This window comes from Pygocentrus nattereri, chromosome 22, assembly GCF_015220715.1.
Source record: "Pygocentrus nattereri isolate fPygNat1 chromosome 22, fPygNat1.pri, whole genome shotgun sequence".
NCBI lineage: Eukaryota > Metazoa > Chordata > Actinopteri > Characiformes > Serrasalmidae > Pygocentrus > Pygocentrus nattereri.
The window spans coordinates 10,900,182-10,924,852 of record NC_051232.1 but is presented as its reverse complement, the minus strand read 5'-3'; the positions used below and the strand labels follow the sequence as shown (position 1 = coordinate 10,924,852).

General features: G+C 44.0%; 1 protein-coding gene and 1 pseudogene across 1 annotated transcript; both read right to left on the bottom strand.

Moving 5' to 3' along the window:
• Nucleotides 1-5,291: 5,291 nt before the first annotated feature.
• LOC108415860 (C-type lectin domain family 17, member A-like) lies at nucleotides 5,292-15,156 on the bottom strand. Its single transcript, XM_017688901.2, has 4 exons — nucleotides 15,110-15,156; nucleotides 6,294-6,424; nucleotides 6,091-6,197; nucleotides 5,292-5,987 (listed from the first exon to the last, which is right to left on the bottom strand). Exons 1-4 carry the CDS (start codon nucleotides 15,135-15,137, stop codon nucleotides 5,828-5,830), a joined length of 426 nt encoding a protein of 141 aa, XP_017544390.1. The 5' UTR covers nucleotides 15,138-15,156; the 3' UTR covers nucleotides 5,292-5,827.
• Nucleotides 15,157-18,800: 3,644 nt separating this feature from the next.
• Nucleotides 18,801-22,739, bottom strand: LOC108415859 (annotated as a pseudogene).
• Between the last annotated feature and the right edge of the window lie 1,932 nt (nucleotides 22,740-24,671).

Genomic DNA, 24,671 nt, shown 5'->3' with positions numbered 1-24,671 from the left:
CAGCATGATGCAGGAGAAACCTGAGGAAGACGTTAGCAGCAGATCCTTTAAGTCCTGCAAGTCGGGAGATTGAGCTGACACAGATCAGACTTGTTGTAGCACATGCCACATATACTTGATTGGATTGAGATCTGGGCAATTTGGAGGCTAGGTAGCCACTTTGAGCTGCGGATTAGCACTCTTGGCGTTTTGCAGATGCACAGCCCTCTGAGCAGAAGTGTAAAATGCTCAGTGGGTTGTGACCATCCTGTAATCATCACTCTAAGTTTATCTGACTTGTGCTGCAGTAGCTCTTTTGTTGGTTTAGACCGGATTGGAAAGCCTCCACATTGATGAGCCTTGGGTGCTCAACACCCTGTCGCCAGTTTGTTTCTCTCCTCAGACCACTGTCAATACATACTCACCACTTCTGACTGGGAGCACCCAGAGCACCCATAAGCCTCCCAGTTGTCTGGCTATGACGATTTGGCCTTTGTCAGATTTGCTCAAGTCTTCACGCCTGCCCATTTCTCCTACATCCAGATTCAACTGTTTACATTCTGTCTAATACATCCCAGACCATGACGTGCCATTTAGTTCTGAATTGATTTCTCAACAAAACTCAATTATCTCAATTACTAATAATCATCTATGCAAATTCGTTGCATCGAAGATTCATCTACTCCATATAACTATGTCCAGCTCACTGTGTTTCACATGGAAGATTAATACTGTCACTCAGGGTGCTTATGCTGTGGGCAGGTGACCTGAAGGAGACATGATTTGATGGTGTAGAGTGTAAAATGGAGAAGAGGGAAAATAGCAAGAGCCAAATAGAATCATTTTAAGCTAAAAACAGAAAAACACTGTACACCTGTCTTATTTTCGCAAAGAGTCCAAAGCAAAATCCACATTACAAAATGTTCTTCCACATGTTGCACTTCCACCAGAGACGTCTCCAAATCCCCAAAAGTTACAGATCAGCCCTCTGAAAAAGATCCCTTTGAGAAAGATTATTTTGTTACCTCTGTGAAAAAGTGAAAAAGATCATTTTATGGTTTTTGTACCTCTTGGTCAGCTATAATGTGGGATACTGTTAGACTTCTGCCGGCTGCTTCTACCACATCACTATTCTCCAAGCACTCCAACTCTCAAGGTGCCCTCTAGTGGCATCTCCTAGCAGCTCTAGCTTTTATTATAGACAAAAAGCTTCTGTTTTACAAACCTGACACTTTTTTTTGCTTACACATTCTGAATTAGCAACTGCAATGGGAGTAACACAGAATTTAATATTAACACTGTAATTATTTCCAGAATATTACAAACTTTCCTTTTCAGTCACTGAGTATGTTTTCCTCATTTCCTTCATTTTCTTTCATCTGTGTTCCTGTATTTTATCTAAATAACATGACAGTTCATGAATGAGGCCTGTTTATGGCCTGTGTCACTCAAAAAACAGCAATTTCCTTTGAAATGCCATTGAGACATTTTAAAACCAAATATGTTAAAACTGTATGGGTAAACTGTAATGGTCAGTTTGATAGCTAACCTATTAAGACAAAATAGGGTAAAAGCTGTACTGAGGTTTGGGAGCCATTAAACTCTGCTATAAACGGTAATTAAAGTCTAACTAACAGGCTGGGAAAGCATGTAACTACCATACATGATCTCCTAATGTCAGACTTACTAAGTTGCTTCTGAAGCTCCTTTAACCAACATTTCTAAAAAGACCCACAGAAGGATTTGATTCACCTCTAACTGTATGATAGCAAGTTCTCCAGTTGCCTCTGGATTGACAGGCTATTGAATTGAAATGCCTTCCCTTGTGGTGGAAGCTGATGTAGCATGCTAATTGTTAGCCACTTAGCTCCCCAGGGAACTTTCTAGGTTTCTATGGTATTACTCCAAAAATAACCCTTTTGACACCTAAAAATATAATAAAAAGATAATACAGCAATATTGACATGTGCTGTCAATATGTACATATATTTTGTTGCTTCCTTATGTCACTGAAACCCATTCCAATACCTCACATTCCATGGGGTTCAACTGGTGACCTCCTATTTCAAATTTTATACCTCATTCATGCATTGTTTCTGCACTGTTTCATACAAAAAAGACATCTATAATTGGGCTGTTTTTGTGTCTGAAGCCATTCACACCCACTTACCCAGAGGAAGTTCAAAAATATGTGAAAAACCACAAACTCAAGAGTTTCTGCATGAAAGAAAGACTGTGATCAAACACTATCACACTCAAATAACACCTCTTCAGTGCTTCTGGACATCATTATAATTATTTACATTACCACAAATATTACAATGGGACTCTTCATTACTTGGGAGGTTTATGATATATGCATGATAATAAGTTATGTAATGGGAATATAAAGTTTAATACAATTTTCTTTGTCCATAGTTAATATAAGATGGAAAAATTGTCATCGTTGTATATTTTTAATAATTAAGTGATTCAATTAATGCGTTTGTGTTGAAATAAAGGTTTATTCGTAGGACAAAGCTTCAGTGGAAATATGACAATGAATAGGAAACAGTCACTGTAGGAAATTGAACTGGACAGCATGGAGCCAGGTGTCCAATGCTTCAAAACACTGAATTTCCAGTACAATTTTCCAGTACAATTGGTTCAACTGGGCTGATGCTTCGAAAAGCTTCATAACGGCCATCACTAGTTAAAAATCCAAAAACAAAAGAATACAAGAAAGGGTCAAAACATGAGGAAAAAACCGACAAGAGAAAAAACCTGCTCAGTACTCTCTGGTAAACGGGGCAATACTTCGCAAAGGGAGCATAGAAATAGAGATGCTATGATTAGGGGCAGGTGTAACAGTTCAGTATTCCGGAGATGATGACCTTGACAATGAGTGATGGAAGTGGGGAGTGTCATATGGTCCTCCAGGGGTTCTCGGAGTTGGAAATAATGAATAATTAACAATTAATAATAAGTGATCCTGCACTAAAGAGGCTTTTTCACTCTTAGTACTTCTGCATGGGGCACAGAGGAAACTCACTGATCATTCACAATCAATCAAAGACAGTCAAATACTTTTGTCCCAGCATTTTTTTTCTCTTAATTAATAGAGAACAATGTATTTAATAGTGTAACTGAACTGGGTAAATTCTTAAAAACAGGTTTCCCAATATTAGGCCTATATACACTTAGTGAAAACTGACTAGTTGGGATAACTGTTATTAAAAGGACTGTTTTATTTATAAGCCTAGAGCAACATTATAAGGAAACGTAGACTAGGACTGAGGCTAAACCAGTTGGTAAATACTGGCCTGTCTTTGTATCTTGGATCCAGTTGATTTGTAGCTTAGTATAGAGCAGGGGTATTTAATTAAAATTCAATAAGGTCCAGTTAAAGAAAATTTTCTCAAGCAAAGGTCCATTAACATCATCATTTCTAACTTGCATAATGATTCAGTGCCATATACTGTTTGATGAAGTAGCCTAGTAGGTAAATCAATTCTCTTATACAGTCAACAACTTTGATTTCAACATCATTTATTGTCAGTTTTCTCTCTTTAGAGAACACAATGTAAAATAATTGGGCTCGCTCTCTTTTCCAACTGCTTGTTTCTCGCCTCGTCCCTCCGCTGTGTGTGCCTCACTCATTCAAGTCTCAGTGCTCATCATAATGCACAGATATGATTAGCTGAGTAGCGACATGTGTGATATTTACAACACATGCGATCGGTCTGTGAGTCTTCCGGGCCACCAAAGCTACCAGAAAGGCTAGAAAAGTTACACTGATCAAAGTATGACCACCCCATCAAAATGAAATAATTCTCAATAGTTTATCGCTTATATGTCTAGGTCCACATGGGACAGTGTCTGGGTCCAGATTCGGACCGCGGTCCGCCAGTTAGTGACCTCTGGTGTAGAGCCTCTTCCTCAAACATGCTAAATCTTCTGTTGACTGCATTCAGCAAGATGCTTTACAGCATTCTTATACATGTTCTGCTTTAATTTCTTTAAGGAGAACACGCTTAAGGACAGTGACAGCAGAAATCAGCTCAGCAGCTGAGGCAGATCAAGAGCTCCTCAAGCGGCACTTATCTCAAGTGCTTCTCATTGGCTGTTTGTCTTCAAGCAAACTCTTAACCACGTAAAATTCTCAGTTCCTTCTGGTTTGTACAGTTTGTTGAAGTTATTTCCTCCTGCTGGCTCCCTAAAAGCTGTTTTAGCTCACCTGGTAGGCCTCTGGGATATAACTTGGAGGGTCTGGGCTTGCATTCTTCTTTCTGGTGAGCCATCCTTGTTATAATAACAGCATACAAGCTTCTGAATGCAGTTTAAAAAATAATCATATTACTGAAGTAACCTAGAATCTACAGTACTGTAAAAAAGTATTTGCCCCCATCCCAGTTTCTTCTGTTTTCTTTGCATATTTGTGACAACTGAATGTTACAGATCATCAAACTACTCTTAATATTAGACAAAGATAACCCAAGTAAACACAAAATGCTCTTTTAAAATGGTGATTTCATTTATTGAAGGAAACATGCTGCTCAGCTGTACCTGGCCCTTTGTGATAAAGTAATTACACCTTATCTACTAAATCAACCAGCTAAACAAATTCAACTGACTATTGGGCTCGATTTCACTTTCCACACCCGGGCATTACTGCTGATGAATCTAAACAACACTTAAATAGAATCTGCCTGGCAACATGAAGCAGACTAGAAGGTCTCAGAAAGCAGCACATCATGTTACATTCCACATGGATTTAAACATAGATGTGAAACAAAGTCACTAAAATCTGCCAGCCTGGAAAAAAAGTTATTTGTAAAGGCTCTGGGACTCCAGTGAAACACAGTGAGAGTCATTATCCACAAATGGAGTACAATTGAAACAGTGCTTAATCTTCCCAGGAATGGCCGGCTCACCAAAATTGAACCAAGAGCACATCAACAACTCATCTAGAAGGTCACCAAAGAACACAGATGAAAGAACTGCAGGCCTCACTTGCTTTAGATGAAGTTAATGTATAAGTTAATGTATAAGATGGACACCACTGCTGACCAGAAAGAACACAAAGGCTCATCCTGCATTTGCCAAAAGTCATCCAGATACAGAGAGTGGCGAGTATTGCTAAGTGACTGGCGTAACATGCATGTAGCAGAGTCCTGAGGATGTCTATGCTGCAGCAGGCCATGTATATATGTGTGTATATATATATATATATATATATATATATATATATATATATATATATATATATATATATATATATATATGTTTATTGGGGTTAGTAGTTAACATGCCAAACAATTGTCAGACACTAATTGAGGGCTAATACAAGTAAAAGGTTTATTATTTTTGCACTTGACTCTGTACTTGAATCCTTGTTAAAATATTGATAGGGACAATGCTGTACAAATAAGCTTGCATTGTGAAATATACAACATAAAACTCCAATATTTTATACATATTTTGCTGTTCATGTAGATTAAATTACAAACTTTTCTCACAGATACCTACAAATATAATTTCATGGTAATGCAAAAAACAGTCTACTCTCAGTTCTGGAAGCTTTTTGTATTTGTCTTTTTTATTTAATGAAACTTTTGACATTAACATTCACTTTTACATCAGTATTATTGCTAAAATAGGCTTCAGCACAAGTTTATCCTCTAAAAATGCCACATTCTACGTCTCATCTTGAGCACCCTTGCATATGCCATGCCAGCCATCAAAAACACTGAGTCAATGGACAATAAGCAATGTTTAAAATGCCTGTGACATTTACAGAGCTTTAAGAACTGAAAGCATTTGAAGCACAAACAAGTTTTTTTTTTTCAATTTCTACTGGTCATGTTCACTAAAATTCAGTTAAACTTTTCTCACAGAGTCCAACTACAGGATGATCACAGGGATAATCAGCCCAGGTTGATAAACGTTCAGATCCAGCACCTTTATAGCCAGTTATAGCACAGTCCTCATTTCCATCATAATCATTGGGTTCCCCCGTCCACCAGAACCTGAAACAGAGAAATACATTATATTTACTATTACACCTCTAGACCTTCTTAGAATAAGTCAATAATTGCATCATGAAGAGTGTTCAGTTCAGTGGTCTCTTACTCAGTGGTCAAAGCTGAGTTGTCCACCCATTTCCAGTCCCCCTCTGTGTGGCTGTCCGTCAAACCAATCCAAGCTTCAGAGCTGCCAAATGCTTTACTGATGAACTCCTGACATGGTACATATGGCACAATGTGAATATACACAGCTGAAGAACAGTAGAATCTCTCTCTCTCTCTCTCTCTCTCTCTCTCTCTCTCTCTCACCTGTTCTGCTCTGCTGTTTATGATCACCAGGTCTGCTCCTCCTGCTTTGCAGACCTGTTTACTCTCACTCCAGCTCTTCTTATTAGTAGAGATGTAGTAGAATCTGTTTTGGAAACACCTCTGGTTTTGCTCTTTTCATAGAGATAGTCATGTATTAGTAGATCAGTTCAATTAAATGGCACTTCTTCAGATTTTCTGCATATTTCAGTAATTAAGATATTAATGCTCTGTCTTTATGAATCTTATGAGTTTTGTTCACAGTGGTGCTGATAGTAACCATTCATTCAAAGTCTTTATTGCCTTTAAAAGCTACATCACAGAAAATTGTTACATGAAATGGTTACAAATATGCTGCATGACGTCTGAGACACTATTTCACAATAGATTTGATATTAGCTTTTGATTTAAGACATTTAGAACAACGGCGTCGGCTACGTGAGCAACTGGAGTGTTTTCTAAGAAGTGACTGGTATTCTACCGAAGGAATGGACTGCACTCGAGCGGCCGCGGACCTGTTATCTTATCCGGGAACTGGACTTAGCACTGTAGTAGACAATGGACAGGTAAGTAGTAGCATCAGTAGACAAGTACAGTAAGTGCCTTTAATGATATAGACAATGTCCCCTTAATTGCTACCATTGCTCTTATTCTGTCTAGCTTCGGTAGCTCTTACCTCACGGTAGTTATTTTAATGTTAATTAGCATCTGTACATATTTACACAACCAGTATGGCTAACTATTTATATAAACAGCTGATGATGATAAAGGTCCATCTCATTTGTGCTTATGATAAAAATATTTTGTATTTGTGTTGGTATTTACAGTTTTACATGTACGAATGAAAGGAAGGAATCAGTTGGACAACAAAGGGTGTGAATAAACCTGAAGTCCTCAGTAAAGCCACTCCTTTTACAAAGTTTGATTCTTCTTGGAATTCCTGTTAGCTATCTGTCTAGCTTTTGCTCACACACGCATCTGCGAGGGCAGAATACCTCTAAATAGAATAATAGAATAGAATTCTAATAGAATACCACTAAAGCTAGTTGTGTAGGGAGATTTTGCTCCAAATGTGACTAGAGTCATCAAACCCTGTGTAATTAAAAAAAACTTGTGTGGTCAAAACCCTGATAATTTAATTTGCGTAGACCTTAAAAAGACCAGTCCCCCAAACACATAGTGTAACTAGCAGAACATTAAACCTCCCTCTACTCAATGTAAGGTCACTAAATAACAAATCCCTGCGGATTAGAGATCTTATTAAGCAGCAAAAGCTAGATTTTATGTTTCTGTCAGAAACGTGGCTTAGTGATGATGGCCCAGCAACTCCACTTGAAGCTGCTCCTGGAAAGTACAGATTTATGCATAAAGTAAGACAGGGCAGACGAGGAGGAGGAGTGGCCTGCATTTATAATAGTGACTTTATCTGCAAAAGTACCTCTATTGGTGAATTCATGTCTTTTCAGTGTTGCAATCAACCTTGTTAATGATATGCCTGTGTTAATAATTGTAATGTACAGACCTCCAAAGCAAAATAGTTAAATTATGTCAGAAATGGCTGAATTTATTATCAGTAACGTCCAAAAACTATGATAAGATCCTTCAGTCTGGGGACTTTAACTTGCATGTCGATAGTCCTTCAGATAGTAATTCATTAGAATTCATTAGACTTCTAACAGCTCTACCCACAAGCTAGGTCACATCCTGGATGCGGGCATCACTAAAGGTGTAAACACAACAGAGTCTCAAATCTCGGATGTTTTCATATCAGATCACTTCTGTATTTTCTTTCAAATCAATTTAGAAGGAAAGAAGAAAGTGCCTGAAAGTTACTTTTAAAAATGCTACCTTGACTCAGAAGAGTTGAGAAGTTTAAAACTGTTTATAAGATACGACTCCATCCACTAATGATCTAGTCTCCGATCTAAATGCCAGATTATGGGAAAGCCTTGACCTTCTCGCCCCAATAAAAAGGAAGAAAAGCTTGCGCGCTCTTAAAAATCCGTGGAAATTGTCGTAAAGCAGTGCGCTTATGGAGGACAACAAAACTGTAGGTACATTATGATATTCTCAAAGAGCAGATCTCAGTATATAATAATGCTATGAAAATATCCAGACAGTCATGTCTCTCCAGTGGAATCAATAGACCCAAAAAAATACCAAAATCCCTTTTTCCACCACAGACCAACTAATTAACCATAAATTGTCTGCTAGTGCGTCTAATGATGATTTATCTTCTAAAATCTGTGAAGAGATCACAATTCATTTCCAAAATAAAATAGACCTGATACAACAGGATGTAGCTCAGCAGACTCAAACAAGCGCCTTTAATGTTCCTGATGAGCCATCTGTGATCTTGACCTTGTTGCTACTTCATTCCTTAAGATGGTTTTTGATGATGTTTTAACTATTGTAAACTGTTCTCTGCCCACAGGTGTTTTTTTTTTTCAGATGCTTTTAAAACTGCCCTGGTGAAGCCTCTGCTAAAAAAAAAGAGTAGCATTTTGCTGACGCTCTTATCCAGAGCGACTTACAATTTGATCATTGGATCCTTCCATACTAAATAATTTTAGACCAATTTCAAACCTATCTTTTCTAAATTCTTAGAAAAAGTTGTTTTCAAACAATACAAATACGTATAATGAAATAACAAGAATAAATACGTATCTAATATCAGACAATTTTTATGAGAAGTTTCAGTCAGGTTTTCATCCCACAGATACAGCAATGATTTGTGTTATGAATGACCTCAGGCTCATCACTGATGCACAAAATCCTTCTATTTTGGTTTTATTAGATCTTCGTGCAGCCTTTGATACCGTTGACCACAAGATTTTACTCCAGTGTCTTGAATGCTTGGTCGGCCTCTGGGGCACAGTTTTACAATGGTTTAAATCATATTTAAGTAATAGACAGTGCATGGTTTCACTTGGAAATCATTCATCAAAACAATTAGCCATTTCTTGTCGAGTCCCCTAAGTTTCAGTCTTAGGGTCTTTGCTTTTCTCATACATGCCTTCTCTAGGTGATGTCATTAGGAGGCATATAATTAGGAGGTATCAATTTTCATAGCTATGCTGAGGAGATTTCTATTCCTTCTGAAGATCAAGACTCTATAGACAGACTGACCAGCTGTGTGTCAGATATTTTTCAGTGGATGTTGCGAAATATTCTGCAATTAAATCGTAAAAAACAGAATTACTGATCGTTGGTCCAGAAACGCAGTGAAAAATGATTTATGAGAAACTTGAAATATCACTAAAGTTCAACCTTTTCTATCTCAGAATGACGCAGTTATTTCTTTCAGTTATTATTCTTCTAAATTCTAAAAGTTATTATGCTCCTTTTATTAGATAGTCAAGCTCAGTGCTCACTTTTAAGAAGCATCTAAAAACGTGTCTCTTTATATTAGCATTTAACTAAAGCTGAATGTCTCATGGTGTTTATCTTGTAATTTAATCTTCATTTTCATCTTCATCTGATTCTAATTAAATACTAATGATCCCTTCTGTAACTTTATCACCTGTCTGTACAGCACTTTGAGCATGAAAAGTGCTATATAAATTATTATTATTATTATTATTATTATTATTATTGTCATCACTTTTACTAGTACATTCAAGGCAGAGAGGTGTAAGGCAGAATAGTACCAAAAGAAAAAATATCAAATTTACCAAAAAATATCAAATTTACAAATAATACCAAATTTACCACTGTTTTACTATTATAAGTATTATACATAAAACTCTAGACATGAGTAGGTGACACATTGGACAGCAAAAATTGGTAATATTTGTGTTGGAGAGAGTGCGAGAGAGTTGGTATCCATCCATCCATCCATCCATCCATCCATTATCTTCCGCTTCTCCGGGGTTCGGGTCGCGGGGGCAGCATCCTAAGCAATGAAGCCCAGACCTCCCTTTTCCCAGCCACTTCCACCAGCTCTCCAAGGGGGATTCCGAGGCGCTCCCAGGCCAGCTGGGCGATATAGTCGCGCCAGCGTGTCCTGGGTCTTCCCCGGGGTCTCCTCCCAGGTGGACTCGCCTGTGACACCTCCCGAGGGAGGCGTCCAGGAGGCATCCTAACCAGATGCCCGAACCACCTCAGCTGACTCCTCTCGACGTGAAGAAGCAGCGGCTCTACTCCGAGTCCCTCCCGGATGACTGAACTTCTCACCCTATCTCTAAGGGAGAGTCCAGACACCCTGCGGAGGAAACTCATTTCGGCCGCTTGTATTCGCGATCTTATTCTTTCGGTCATTACCCAAAGCTCATGACCATAGGTGAGGGTGGGAACGTAGATCGACCGGTAAATCGAGAGCCTTGCCTTATGGCTCAGCTCTTTCTTTACCACAACAGACCGGTAAAGAGCCCGCATCACTGCTGACCCAGCACCGCCTGTCAATCTCCCGCTCCCTTGTACCATCACTCGTGAACAAGACCCCGAGATACTTGAACTCCTCCACTTGAGGCAAGAGCCTATCCCCGACCCAGAGAGGGCTCTCCACCCTTTTCTGCCTGAGAACCATGGTCTCGGATTTAGAGGTACTGATTCTCATCCCAGCCGCTTCACACTCGGCTGCAAACCGATCCAGCGAAAGCTGAAGTTCGCGGCCTGATGTCCCCAATAGGACCACATCATCTGCAAACAGCAGCGATGTGACCCTGAGGTCACCAAACCGGACACCCTCCATCCCTTGACTGCGCCTAGAAATTCTATCCATAAAAATTATGAATAGAATCGGTGACAAAGGGCAGCCCTGACGGAGTCCAACTCTCACTGGGAAAGAGTCTGACTTACTGCCGGCTATGCGAACCAAACTCCAGCTTTGTTTGTACAGGGCCTGAATGGCTCGTAGCAAAGAGCCATGTACCCCGTACTCCTGAAGCACCTCCCACAGAATACCCCGGGGAACACAGTCGAATGCCTTCTCCAGATCCACAAAGCACATGTGGACTGGTTGGGCAAACTCCCATGAACCCTCCAGAATCCTGGAGAGGGTGAAGAGTTGGTCCAGTGTTCCACGACCAGGGCGGAACCCGCACTGTTCCTCCTGGATCCGAGGTTCGACTATAAGCCGGACTCTCTTCTCCAGTACCCCTGCATAGACCTTGCCAGGGAGGCTGAGGAGTGTGATTCCCCTGTAGTTGGAACACACCCTCCGGTCCCCTTTTTTAAAAAGAGGCACCACCACCCCAGTCTGCCAATCCAGTGGCACCGCCCCCGATGTCCACGCAATGTTGAAAAGGCGTGTCAGCCAAGACAGCCCCACAACATCCAGAGCCTTGAGGAACTCAGGGCAGATCTCATCCACCCCTGGAGCCTTGCCACCAAGGAGCTTCTTAACTACCTTAGCGACTTCGGCCTCAGTAATGGACAAGCCTATTCCCATGTCCCCAGACTCAGCCTCCTCACTGGAGAACGTGTTGGTGGGATTGAGAAGGTCCTCAAAGTATTCCTTCCACCACCCAATGACGTCTTCAGTCGAAGTCAGCAGCACACCATCTCCACTATATACAGTGCTAGTGGCACACTGCTTTCCCCTTCTGAGTCGCTTGACGGTTTGCCAGAATCTTTTCGGAGCCGACTTAAAGTCACTTTCCAAGGCCTCACCAAACTCCTCCCATACACAGGTTTTTGCCTTGGCGACAACTGAAGCCGCAGATCGCTTGGCCTGTCGATACCTGCCAGCTGCCTCTGGTGTCCCACAGGCCAACCATGCCCGGTAGGACTCCTTCTTCAGCTTGACGGCATCTCTCACCTGGGGTGTCCACCACCGGGTTCGAGGATTACCGCCCCGACAGGCACCAACTACCTTACGGCCACAGCTACAGTCAGCCGCTTCAGCAATGGAGGAACGGAACATGGCCCATTCTGAGTCAATGTCCCCCACCTCCCCCGATATCTGGTCAAAGTTCTGACGGAGGTGTGAGTTGAAGATCAATCTGACAGGTTCTTCTGCTAGACGTTCCCAGCAAACCCTCACTATACGTTTGGGCTTGCCTGGTCTGACCGGCATCTTCCCCCACCACCTGATCCAACTCACCACCAGGTGGTGATCAGTTGACATCTCAGCTCCTCTCTTTACCCGAGTGTCCAAAACACATGGCCGCAAGTCCGATGACACGACTACAAAGTCAATCATTGAACTGCGGCCTAGGGTGTCCTGGTGCCATGTGCACTTATGGACATCCTTGTGTTCGAACATGGTGTTCGTGATGGACAAACTGTGGTTTGCACAGAAGTCCAAAAACTGAACACCACTCGGGTTCAGATCAGAGAGGCCATTCCTCCCAATCACACCCCTCCAGGTCTCACTGTCATTGCCCACGTGAGCGTTGAAGTCCCCCAGTAGGACAATAGAGTCTCCAGGAGGAGCACTTTCAAGCACCCTTCCCAAGGACTCTAAGAAGGCTGGGTACTCTGAACTGCTGTTCGGTGCATAAGCACAGACAACAGTCAGGACCGTTCCCCAACCCGAAGGCGTAGGGAAGCTACCCTCTCGTCCACCGGAGAAAACCCCAACATACAGGCACCGAGTCGAGGGGCTATGAGAAAGCCCACACCTGCCCGCCGCCTCTCACCATGGGCAACTCCAGAAAAGAATAAAGTCCAGCCCCTCTCAAGGAGATTGGACCCAGAGCCCAAGCTGTGTGTTGAGGTGAGCCCGACTATATCTAGCCGGTATCTCTCAACCTCGCGCACCAACTCAGGCTCTTTCCCCGCCAGTGAGGTAACGTTTCAAGTTCCAAAAGCCAGTTTCAGCAACCGAGGATCAGAACGCCAAGGCCCACGCCTTCGGACACTGCCCGATCCACAACGCACCGAACCCCTACTACTGCCCCTCCCATTGGTGGTGGGTCGATGGGAGGGGAGAGTTGGTATGTTTCTCTACAATGAAGCACTTCTCATTAAATCAGTATGAATGACTTTCAGAGTGGTTTAACATCTCAGTGGCTGAGTTCTGCAACTTTTTGAAAAATGGGGTCTACACAGTATGTGGTACAACAAGGAATTACATAGAGCATGACTGGTTGTTGCCCTCTTACATTCTGTTATTGCATGTATGTCCTGTCATCTGGATTACCAGTTATAGTTTCATGGTTAAGCTAATATAAAAATGTCAAACACATCAATAGAAAGAAAGGTCAGCAAATAAAGCTCTTTATTCATTGTTATCAATAGTAAAAAACAAAAAGACTGTTCTACTTGGCCCACTGTTTGGCTTCAGAAGGCTGTTCACTGGCTCTTCGTTGCAAAATAATAAAGATAATAATAGATGTATGACTTGCCAGTGACTAGTGGGTTGCTCTAGTCTTTTAAATCTAGTCCATATGAACACACACACACACACAGACACACACACACCTTCTAAGCTACTTATCCTTCTGAGCCTATCCCAGCAGTCATTGGGTGGAAGGCAGAATACACCCTGGAGCGGTCATTCATACATTCAGTCATACATTCTAGACTATATTGTAACTTTTCCTGGATACAGTTGGTGTGATTGTGAGGCAAGTGAGAGAGGAAGAGTCACACTTGCTTCTTATAAAAGGGAGAATTGTGGTGTTGTAGCTCAAAAAAGTGGTTCAAGTGTATTAAAGCACTAATGGAGATAATGATAGGTTAGCTGTGGTACTTCAAGACCCCAGCAACTTGCAGAGTGAGTGTGACTCTCTGGCCAAACATTTTGCTCCAGTATGGGACCAAGTGGTCTACACTATTCCATCTGAGGAGGATGACTCTGAGGGGGGAAGCAGCTGGAGTGGACTGCACTCCCTCTTGGGTTTTCATGAAGAACTGTGACTGTGTTATATATTGTTTTTAATGCACAGACCCCATACTATTACCTTCCAAAACCCAGCTTTCAGGGGGTGGGGGGGTTCTGTGGTTGAATGGGGACAAGAGATTTCACTGACAATGAATGAACCCAAGACTAGATATGGTAATTGGAGCTAGGAGAGAGGACTACATCCATGCTCCACTGTCTCCAGTAATTTCTGGAAAAACATCAGTAGAGTCTCCTCCTTTAATCTGCTAGGAGTGCAGATATCATCTGATTTATCTATCTACATTAACTATTTGCTCTCAAAGACTAGGCCAAGGATTCATCACCGTAGTGTTGCCAACAGAGGCAGCCTTCTAGACATACCTGACTTTCATTAGTCCCTGAGTATGCTAGCCCAGTCTGGGTGGGCTGACAAAAGGCCTCTCAGGCCTGGAACTGGAGAGAATACAAAAATGATGCTGTAGTATCATTGCCATTCCAACCTCCCCTGCGCATCCTTCAGAACATAAGAATAGTTCAAGCCCCCACCACATGATTTTCTGCCTACAGCCACAACACCCAATTACTCGCTTCATAGGTTCAGGGAAGATCTGATGCCCACGAGCAGAACTGAAAGACAAAAACTTATGTTCCTCATCATTTTAAATTGCCTTTTAAATGACTTTGTTCTTTTAGAGTTTATGCTCTTAATTCTAACTTGTTCCTACTTATGATCTGCCGATATGTTTGACAGATTTCAGATTTCACTGTTTAAAAACTGATTTAATGCTGTTGTACCCTGCCTTTATAAACTTTTATAAATGAAACAAACTATTACTGATTTTTATAGCTTTTAACCAGAGACCTGCACTGGGCCCACAAGCAGATTAAATCAGTAATCAGAAGGCTGGAGAAGTGGATAGCAATTGGAGGAATGCATGACAGGCATGAAACATTACTCAGGAATTGCTCTGCTAAGAACAGACAGCATGACATGCATATTGAACAGTTTAGTTTCCTATGATCACTAATATCAGCTTTATTTACTCACCTAATTCTGACAGTTTCTTCTGAAGCATTTCCTTTTCTTTCTGGAATTGGCCCATCTCATTCTTCATGTTGTCATTATTGGTCTGTAACTTGTCTCTCTCTGTAGTCAGGCTGGTGTAACTGGTCTGTAACTGGTCTCTCTCTGTAGTCAGGCTGGTGTAGCTGGTCTGTAACTGGTCTCTCTCTGTAGTCAGGCTGGTGTAGCTGGTCTGTAACTGGTCTCTCTCTCTAGTCAGGTTGGTGAACTTGACCCACAGCACCGTGATGGCAGCCAGTAGGAGAACACACAGCAGCCCCAGACACACTGCAGCCAGTCTGTAGTGTCTGCTTCCTGCTGTGTTGATTCTAGAAACTAGAAAAATACACAGTAATATTCACCAATTCAATGTATTTACTTTTCTTAAAAGCATGATATTTGTGTGATATATAATGCTGGGTAATGCTTTACTGGACAGCATTACCCATTACCCAGCATTAAACCCCAACCCCCCCCCCCCCCCCCCCCCCCCCCCCTCGCTCGGTACATATCAGGCGCCCGTGAGGAAGTCCTCAATTAATGGGAGTAAATGGAGCTCAACTGTTAAAAGGGTGAAAAAAGTTTATAATCACTTGCCCAGAACTTTCATTTAATTTAAGACAGTAGAAGAATGTAGTTCACTATAAAGGCAACAAAACCTTACCTATACATTTTCTTTTTTAGACAGCAAACAGGTTTTGGGCAGGAGTGGAGTAGCTTTGGACTTGCTCGAGAGAGACATGGGATACTTCACAATATATGTTTGAAAAAGGTGGTTTAAATACTGAGGGAAACAGGTATGAATAATGAAGAAGCAAGGGGTTCTGGGAGTTGTAGTCTGAGGCGGCCGTGTCAGCTGTAGTTTCAGCTAGGCCAGAGGGAGGCGTGACAGTGCAACAAGTTCAGGTTAGGCTTGTTATAAATTAGTGATTTTTTATGTAGGAGATTTAGCTTTTTACAAAAATTCCACGCAATCACACATTTTCTCTCTTGCCCACATGTGCGCACCCTTTCTCTCTCTCTCTCTCTCTCTCTCTCTCTCTCTTTCTCTGATGCCTCTTCATGGCATGTTCATGAGCAACATCACCCTGAATCAAATACATTATCATTTTGAAATATAAATAAAATATATTCATTAAACTGGCGGCCTGTCCAGGGTGTATCCTGCCTTCCGCCCGAAGACTGCTGGGATAGGCTCCAGCTCCCCCCCGCGACCCTGACGGAGAAGCGGCTTAGAAAATGGATGGATGGATGGATGGAAACAGGTATGAATAATGAAGAAGCAAGGGGTTCTGGGAGTTGTAGTCTGAGGCGGCCGTGTCAGCTGTAGTTTCAGCTAGGCCAGAGGGAGGCGTGACAGTGCAACAAGTTCAGGTTAGGCTTGTTATAAATTAGTGATTTTTTATGTAGGAGATTTAGCTTTTTACAAAAATTCCACGCAATCACACATTTTCTCTCTTGCCCACATGTGCGCACCCTTTCTCTCTCTCTCTCTCTCTCTCTCTCTCTCTCTTTCTCTGATGCCTCTTCATGGCATGTTCATGAGCAACATCACCCTGAATCAAATACATTATCATTTTGAAATATAAATAAAATATATTCATTAAACTGGCGGCCTGTCCAGGGTGTATCCTGCCTTCCGCCCGAAGACTGCTGGGATAGGCTCCAGCATCCCCCCGCGACCCTGACGGAGAAGCGGCTTAGAAAATGGATGGATGGATGGATGGATATATTCATTAAGGAGTAACAAGCACATCACTGTAGAGTGTGTTTTTCCTGATTTGTCCCTGTTAGAACCTGTAAGCACTAGAGCGGTGTACTGCCTTAAGGTACAAGTGACAAATGACCGTAAGGGGTGTAAATTCTCTTTAAAACTGTCATGCATGTATAACATATATACACTCAATTGCCACTTTATTAGGTACACCTTTTTGCTTGTAAAACTTGCTAGTAAAACTTTGGACCTCTTTTGACTTCAGAACTGCCTTAATTCTTCGTGATATACTTTGAACAAGGTGTTGGAAACATTCCTCAGAGATTTTGTTTGGTTATTTGAGTTACTGTTGCCTCTCGAGCCAGTCTGCCCGTTCTCCTCTGACCTCTCACATCCACAAGGCATTTTTGTCCACACAACTGCCGCTCACTGGATATTTTCTCTTTTTCGGACCATTCTCTGTAAACCCTAGAGATGGTTGTGCGTGAAAATCCCAGCAGATCAGCAGTTTCTGAAATACTCAGACCAGCCCGTCTGGCACCAACAACCACGCCACGTTCAAAATCACTTAAATCCCCTTTCTTTCCCATTCTGATGCTCGGACTGCACTTCAGCAAGTTGTCATGACCACCTCTACATGCCTAAATGCATTGAGTTGCGGTCATGTGATTGGCTGATTAGCTATTTGTTTTAACAAGCAACGGAACAGGTGTACCTAATAAAGTGGCAGGTGTGTGTGTGTGTGTGTGTGTGTGTGTGTGTGTGTGTGTGTGTGTGTGTGTGTGTGTGTGTGTGTGTGTGTGTGTGTGTGTGTGTGTGTACCTGAGGTCACAGTCTCTTTACAGCTTCTGGTCACACTCGTCTCTGGGACATCATCTTCATTGTCATCGATGTCCTCATAATCATGGCTGTCGTCTGAATGAGTTGATGTGTTGTCTGTAATTCCTGAATTTGCATGTATATCCTCCTTCATCTTCAGCTCTTTGATCTTCTCTAAAAGTGTTGATGCCATTAAGTGGATTTTTGCTGTATCTGCAGATGTGAAGTCTCCACTGCAGTCTTCAGCTCTCAGAGTGACTCTGTCTGGGTGATACTGCTAAATACATACTTGCTCTCAGGACAGGAAGTTTAGGCGTTTCATACCAGCTTTGGCACCCATCTATGTCACTGCTCTCTGTCTCCAGGAGCAATTTTTTGTTGGTTTATTTCTAAATGGCGAGATCAGTTCCTGTGGTTTGTGGTCTGTGTGAAAGGTTAAAGTTGTCATACCCAAAAGCATCTCTGTGCTGGTCTGTGTACCACTCTGTGTTCACATGACCTCATCATCTATATTAATAAGAGTGCATTAGAAACTGACCTGTGAGCTCACTAAAGAAGTGAGCTTGTGACCGATAAGACCTTCTGTGGTTGGTCTACAGGTGGTTGTTGTATATGCACAAACTTTTGTGCAGCACAAACTTTCATGCTAATGTTGCACATACTCTGCTGGTCCTCATAACAGCACAAACTCGCCTGGCCAAGTGTTGCAACTCAAACTTCTCAACTTGTACGTCTTAATAAGATAACGGAGTCACTCACTTCGTTTCTAGCACGCATGAACATCACGGTGCATCTTTATTAAACAAAACTCCCGGTTAACATCCATCAGGGGCAAAGTCCCCTCCGTGACACGCATGCGCGTTGCGTGCCCCCTCCAACTATCCTCCTCACTAGGCACACACACAACATTGAGCCATGGGGGGGGGGGGAACACCCCAAAAGAATCCACAGTTACAACATCCCTCCCCCCATAGTCCGAACTAGGAACCCCAGTCTTTTGTTAATATATATAGTTATAACTACTAAATAAAGGAACACATGAACTTGAACTAACTGAGAGTGAGAGGTAGACTGCCCACACTCTCGCGGATAGGCCGGGGGATTATCATGCCCCCTTCTTGAGGCCCTCCGCCCGAATTACATCTACAAATTTAAACGAGAAGGTACTTTCCTCACTCTAGAAGATCTCCGGGGCACAACAGCAGACTCGCGGTCATCCGTTTCTGCCAACTCTGGGCCCGGAACCATGTCCGCCTCTGGGAGCTCCACGTCAGAGTCTGCCGGAGGAACAGGACCGGGCTGGTCGCTGCTCTCCGGCTCCCAGTCCGGTCTGGCTTGCGGCGAAGTGTTTCTGCATAGCAGGTGGTCGACGTGCCTACGCCACACATTCCCTGCTACCTCCACCCTGTAAGACAGAGGCCCCGTCTTGTCGATCACTGTGCCTGGCAGCCACTTCTCCCGACCAGAAAAATCTCTGACCCACACAGCGGCCCTGAGTGGTAGGTCTCGAATGACTGAATTTCTTTTGGAGTTGGCCACCATTGTCTCCTGACCACAGAGAACCCTCGATTGAATGTCTGGCCGCAGCAGATCCCATCTGGTGCGCACACGCCGACCGAACAGCATCTCCGCTGGGGACTGCCCGGTGGTGGCATGCGGAGTGAACCGATATGCCGCCAAGAATCTTGCAAGCCTGGCTCTTAGTGTTCCCCCTGACATTTTCTTCAATGATTTTTTTAGTGTTTGGACTGCCCTCTCCACCAGCCCGTTTGAGGACGGATGATAGGGCGCAGAGGTCAGGTGGCGAACACCATTCACCTTCAGAAACTCCTCAAATTCAGAGCTGGTGAACACAGAGGCATTATCTGACACAACAGTGTGAGGGAGGCCATGTGTGCTGAACGCATCACGCAGATGGTCCACGGTAGAGGTTGAAGTGGCGGACTTCACTGGAAACACTTCCAGCCACTTGGAGTGGGAGTCAACCAGCACCAGGAACATTTCGCCTAAAAAGGGGCCAGCGTAATCAACGTGCAGGCGTGTCCAAGGCTTGCCAGGCCACTCCCATGGACACATGGGTGCTGCCGCTGGGGAGCGTTCCTGATTTGTTGACAAGCAGTGCAGGATTTCACTAGATCTTCTAGGGCCGCGTCTAGCCCAGGCCACCACATGTACGCCCGTGCTACAGCTTTCATACGTGATGCCCCAGGGTGAGCCTCATGTAGCTCTTCCATGAGGGCTTGCCGACCCCGGGGGGGAATTATGACCTGGAGCCCCCATAAAAGAACTCCATCTTCAACAGTGAGCTCATCGTGCCTCTTGAAATATGGCAGCAACTCACTTGCTGGGCAGGTCAGAGGCCAACCTGCCGTCACAAATTGGCATACTCGAGCCAACAGGGGGTCCCGACTGGTCCAATCCTTTAACTGTCCACTGGTGATGGGCGCTGTCTGAAGCTGCTGCATCAGACACACAAGCTCCGGGGGAGTCGGCGGGTCTGGTGCATTGTGGGGCAATGGCAGCCTACTCAACCCGTCTGCGTGCGCGATCAGTGCCCCCGGTCTATAAGTCAAGGTGTATTGGTATTGCATCAGGAGGAGTGCCCACCTTTGCAGGCGTGCTGAGGCTGTGGGCTGTATATTTTTCAGCTCCCCGAGCAACCCAAGAAGGGGCTTGTGATCTGTCTGGATTGTGAATTTGTGCCCATATACGAACTGGTGGAATTTCTTAACAGCGTAGATCACTGCCAAAGCCTCCTTCTCCACTTGGGCATACTTCCTTTCGGCTGGAGCGAGGGCTCGGGAGGCAAAGCACACTGGCCGTTCAGTTCCATCTTGGTACTTGTGTGACAGCACCGCGCCAAGGCCAAAGGGTGAAGCGTCAGCAGCGATCACCAGCGGTGATGCAGGGTTGTAGTGAGCCAGCAGCGCCTCTGACGTCAGCATGGCCTTTGATTTCTTGAATGCTTTGTCATGTACAGCAATCCATTCCCACTTCGCTCCAAAGCATGCAGAGGGGCGAGCACTGAGGCCAAGTCTGGAAGGAAGCGCCCATAATAGTTGAGCATGCCCAGGTATGCTCGGAGCTCACTGGCGTTCTGTGGTTTGGGGCATCCTTGATTGCCTGTACTTTCTTTTCCAGGGGCTGTAGCCCCCTTGCTGAAATCTTATGGCCCAGATATTCCACTTCAGGGGCCATAAAAACGCATTTGGACCGTTTTAGTCGAAGGCCTGCTTCCTCTAATCGAGACAACACTAGGTCCAGGGTGCGCAGGTGTTGGGCCTGGGTGACACCTGTCAAAAGTATGTCATCTATGTACACAGCGACATGGTCTATCCCTGCCAGCAAGCCTTCCATCGCCCTCTGAAAAATGGCACATGCAGATGACACACCAAATGGAAGGCGTGTGTACTGGAACAAACCGCGATGGGTATTTATCGTTACAAGTTTTCGCGAGTCTTCTGCTAAAACCAGCTGCTGGTATGCATGAGACATATCTAACTTGGAGAAGCAGACACCTCCAGCCAGCTTGGCGAATAGCTCGTCGATGCATGGGAGTGGGTAGCGTTCTACTCGAGATGTCACGTTCACTGTCAGTTTATAGTGTCCACAGATGCGGATGGAACCATCTCCCTTTAGAACTGGCACAATTGGAGCAGCCCACTCTGAGTAAGTCACAGGCTGGAGGATCCCTGATTCCACTAACCGAGTCAACTCTGTTTCGACTTTCTTTTGCAAGGCCAGCGGAACCGGCCGCGCTTTGCAGAAACGCGGCGGCACCGTGTCATCCACATTAATGGTTACTTTTGTTCCCTTTAACTCCCCTAGCTTATCTTCAAACACAGACTTGTGATCTTCAAGAACAGCTGCTAGGGAGCAATCAGACACCAGGAAGAGCCCGTCCAGCAGCGCAGGCCAGTCTAAGGGCAGAATTTTGATCCAGTCACGTCCCAGCAAATTGGAGCCCTCACCCGCCACCACAAGTGCGCTAAGGTGGTAGGAGTTCCCTTTGTAAGACACTGTTACTTGAGTAGCCCCCTTCAATCTGATGTGCTGGCCGGTGTATGATCTGAGAGAATTGTTACATGGTTCCAAAACCAGTGAGGGTGTGTGTGCATGCAGCTGTGAAAACGTACTTTCTGACATGACAGTGCGGGACGCCCCGGTGTCAACCTCAAAATGTGTCTCCGTGCCATTGATGTTTAAATCCAGAATTATTTGGCTGGGTGCTTTCTCTGTCACGGCAAGGACATGTGTGAGGTCTTCTTCCACACTGTCATCCCGTACATCCGGGTGCTGCTCAGTGATTGCATTGGCCCCAGCCCGGCCAGGCATAGGGCTCTGGCTATCCCGTTCCTTTTTGCGACACCAGCGGGCGATGTGGCCCTGCTTACTGCAGTAGCGGCACTCTACATCTTTAAATCGGCAGCTCTCAGGCCTGTGGGCCTCACCACATCTGTAGCAGCTCTGTGACTGAGATGGCGCTGCTTTGGTGCTAGGCCCCCTCATAGCCTTGCTGGACGGATAACGTGGTGCCACTTTGTTGATGTCTTTTGGGGGCTGTAAGGCTAAAGCCCCCTTCTCCGCCGTTTCAAAAGCCAAGCACGTCTCTAATGCTTTCACCCATGTTAAAGTGGAGACTGCCAAGAGACGTTTTTGGAGCTGCTCGCTATTTATGCCCCATACGAGCTGGTCCCTCAGCCTTTCTTCTAACGTGGCGGCAAATTCACATCGCGCAGCCTGATGTTTCAAACGCGCAACGAGAGAGTTCACAGATTCATCACAGCTGTGTGTGCAGGACTGAAACTTAAACCTTTCCACTATGACATTGTTCTTTGGTTCGTAGTGGTCCTGGAGCTTGTCTACTAAATCATCAAAACACATGTCCGCGGGGGCAGCTGGTGCAATTAAGTCACGAAGCACTCCATAAACAAGCGGCCCGCACACCGTTAAAAGTATGGCTCTCTTCTTATCATCGTCAGTAATGCCATTGGCGACAAAGTAAAAATTCAGCCTTTCGGCGTACCTGCTCCATTGTTCTGTGTTTGAGTCAAAAGCATCTATCCTTCCAAATGTCGCCATGTCAAGCCAGGTGATTCACTCGTCCCAGAGGTTACGTCAGGCGATAATCCAAGTGTATCCCATCCTCGTCGCCAGTTTGTTGCAACTCAAACTTCTCAACTTGTACGTCTTAATAAGATAACGGAGTCACTCACTTCGTTTCTAGCACGCATGAACATCACGGTGCATCTTTATTAAACAAAACTCCCGGTTAACATCCATCAGGGGCAAAGTCCCCTCCGTGACACGCATGCGCGTTGCGTACCCCCTCCAACTCTCCTCCTCACTAGGCACACACACAACATTGTGCCATGGGGGGGGGGGACGCCCCAAAATAATCCACAGTTACAACACCAAGATGCTGGAATATCCAGGAATATTGCATCAGATAGAAATGACTGGATCCTTTTGCACCAATAGGTCTTACATCTGGTTGTAAACCAGGTCAGTCATAATTTTCTGGGCGTAACTTTAAGACCATTGCACCAACTGGTTGTCAGATCAATTGTCACCAGGACCTGTGCATAAACTTTATGCCTAGTTGACGTAAAGTCAAATTCTAGACCTTTATTAGGCTGGTAACTACTTTGGACCAGCTAGCACACTGCACCAGTTAGAGACTTTGTTCTGCTTCAAGTCGAGTCTCTAACTGTCGCAGTGAGTAGCAGTGCTTACAAAGCTAACTTCACTAGTTTAAAAACTGTGTATCAGCAGTAGCTGGTCAGCTATCTACACTACTAGACAGACAGACAGACATCCCTTTGATCAGAGTGACTGAGTTTAGAAAGAGCTGTTGGATGTCCACAAGTATTCCCACATTTTTAAAACCAGAGTGGATTGTTGTTGTTGTTGTTGTTGTTTTATTATTTAGGGTCAGAAATGCTTTTTCTTGTTTTCTTCTGTTCGTTTAGTGGCCATCTTGTGTGATAAAGTCCTCGCCTTGAACAGACTACAAGTAGAAGCACAGCTGTTAATGCTGCAAGTATTTACAATAGAATCAAACTGCAGAACCACATCCTCATCATCTCATGCAAGGGAAAAGATATGGAAAGTTTCAGGATTGAATTCAGAGCGAGGGGGCCAAAAACCCCAAAATATATCTGGGATGGTTGCGGCTCAACAAATTTGAGAAACACTATTCTACTGTGCGCTGTCAATCCAAACCCTCCCATTTGAACCTTTTTCTCTTTATGTTAAGCTGCTAAGATGTATGTCTATCAGTGTAACTTAAAGAAGATTTTATAATTCAATCAACATGCAAGCTACAATGTTGGTGAAATGACTTCATAATATTAATTTACATCATAAAGAAGGCCCCATTGCTATTTTGGAAGGCGGCTGTAACTCTGGTTTCATTTCTCATCACTGTTGCTGCACCTGCATCCCTACAGATGCCTGTAGGCCAAACAAAGTAGACCAGAACGACCACAGAAATGATGAAAAGATATGAGGGCAGCTTAGATGCATCCTCTAGAAAAAAACCCTATGATAAGAATATTATCTTGTTTGGTGGACTATATCCATATAACTTACCATATAACTTATTCCAATGCATGAGATTTTAAAAAACCTGATAAAGCTGGCTTCACCTATTATACTAAACAGTGCACTACTAATGGTACCCCGCCCACCCCCAAACTGTCAACCCCCCCCCACTGCCCACCCCCAAACTGTCAAAACCACCCCCATGCCTGCCCCCAAACTGTCAAAATCACCCCCATGCCTGCCTCCAAACTGTTAAAACCATCCCCATGCCCGTCCCCAAACTGTCAACCCCCCCCACTGCCCGTTCCCCAAACTGTCAAAACCACCCCCATGCCCACCCCCAAACTGTCAAAACCATCCCCATGTCCGCCCCCAAACTGTCAATCACCCCCATGCCCGCCCCCAAACTGTCAAAACCATCCGCATGCCCGCCCCCAAACTGTCAAAACCATCCCCATGCCCACCCCC

Coding starts and splice junctions, on each gene's coding strand:
- LOC108415860 (XM_017688901.2), bottom strand. CDS start 15,137: ATGCTTCAGAAGAAACTGTCAGAATTAG. Junction 6,425..15,109: donor GAAGAAACTGTCAGAATTAG/GTGAGTAAATAA, acceptor CTCTATGAAAAG/AGCAAAACCAGAGGTGTTTC. Junction 5,988..6,090: donor AACTCAGCTTTGACCACTGA/GTAAGAGACCAC, acceptor TCTCTGTTTCAG/GTTCTGGTGGACGGGGGAAC.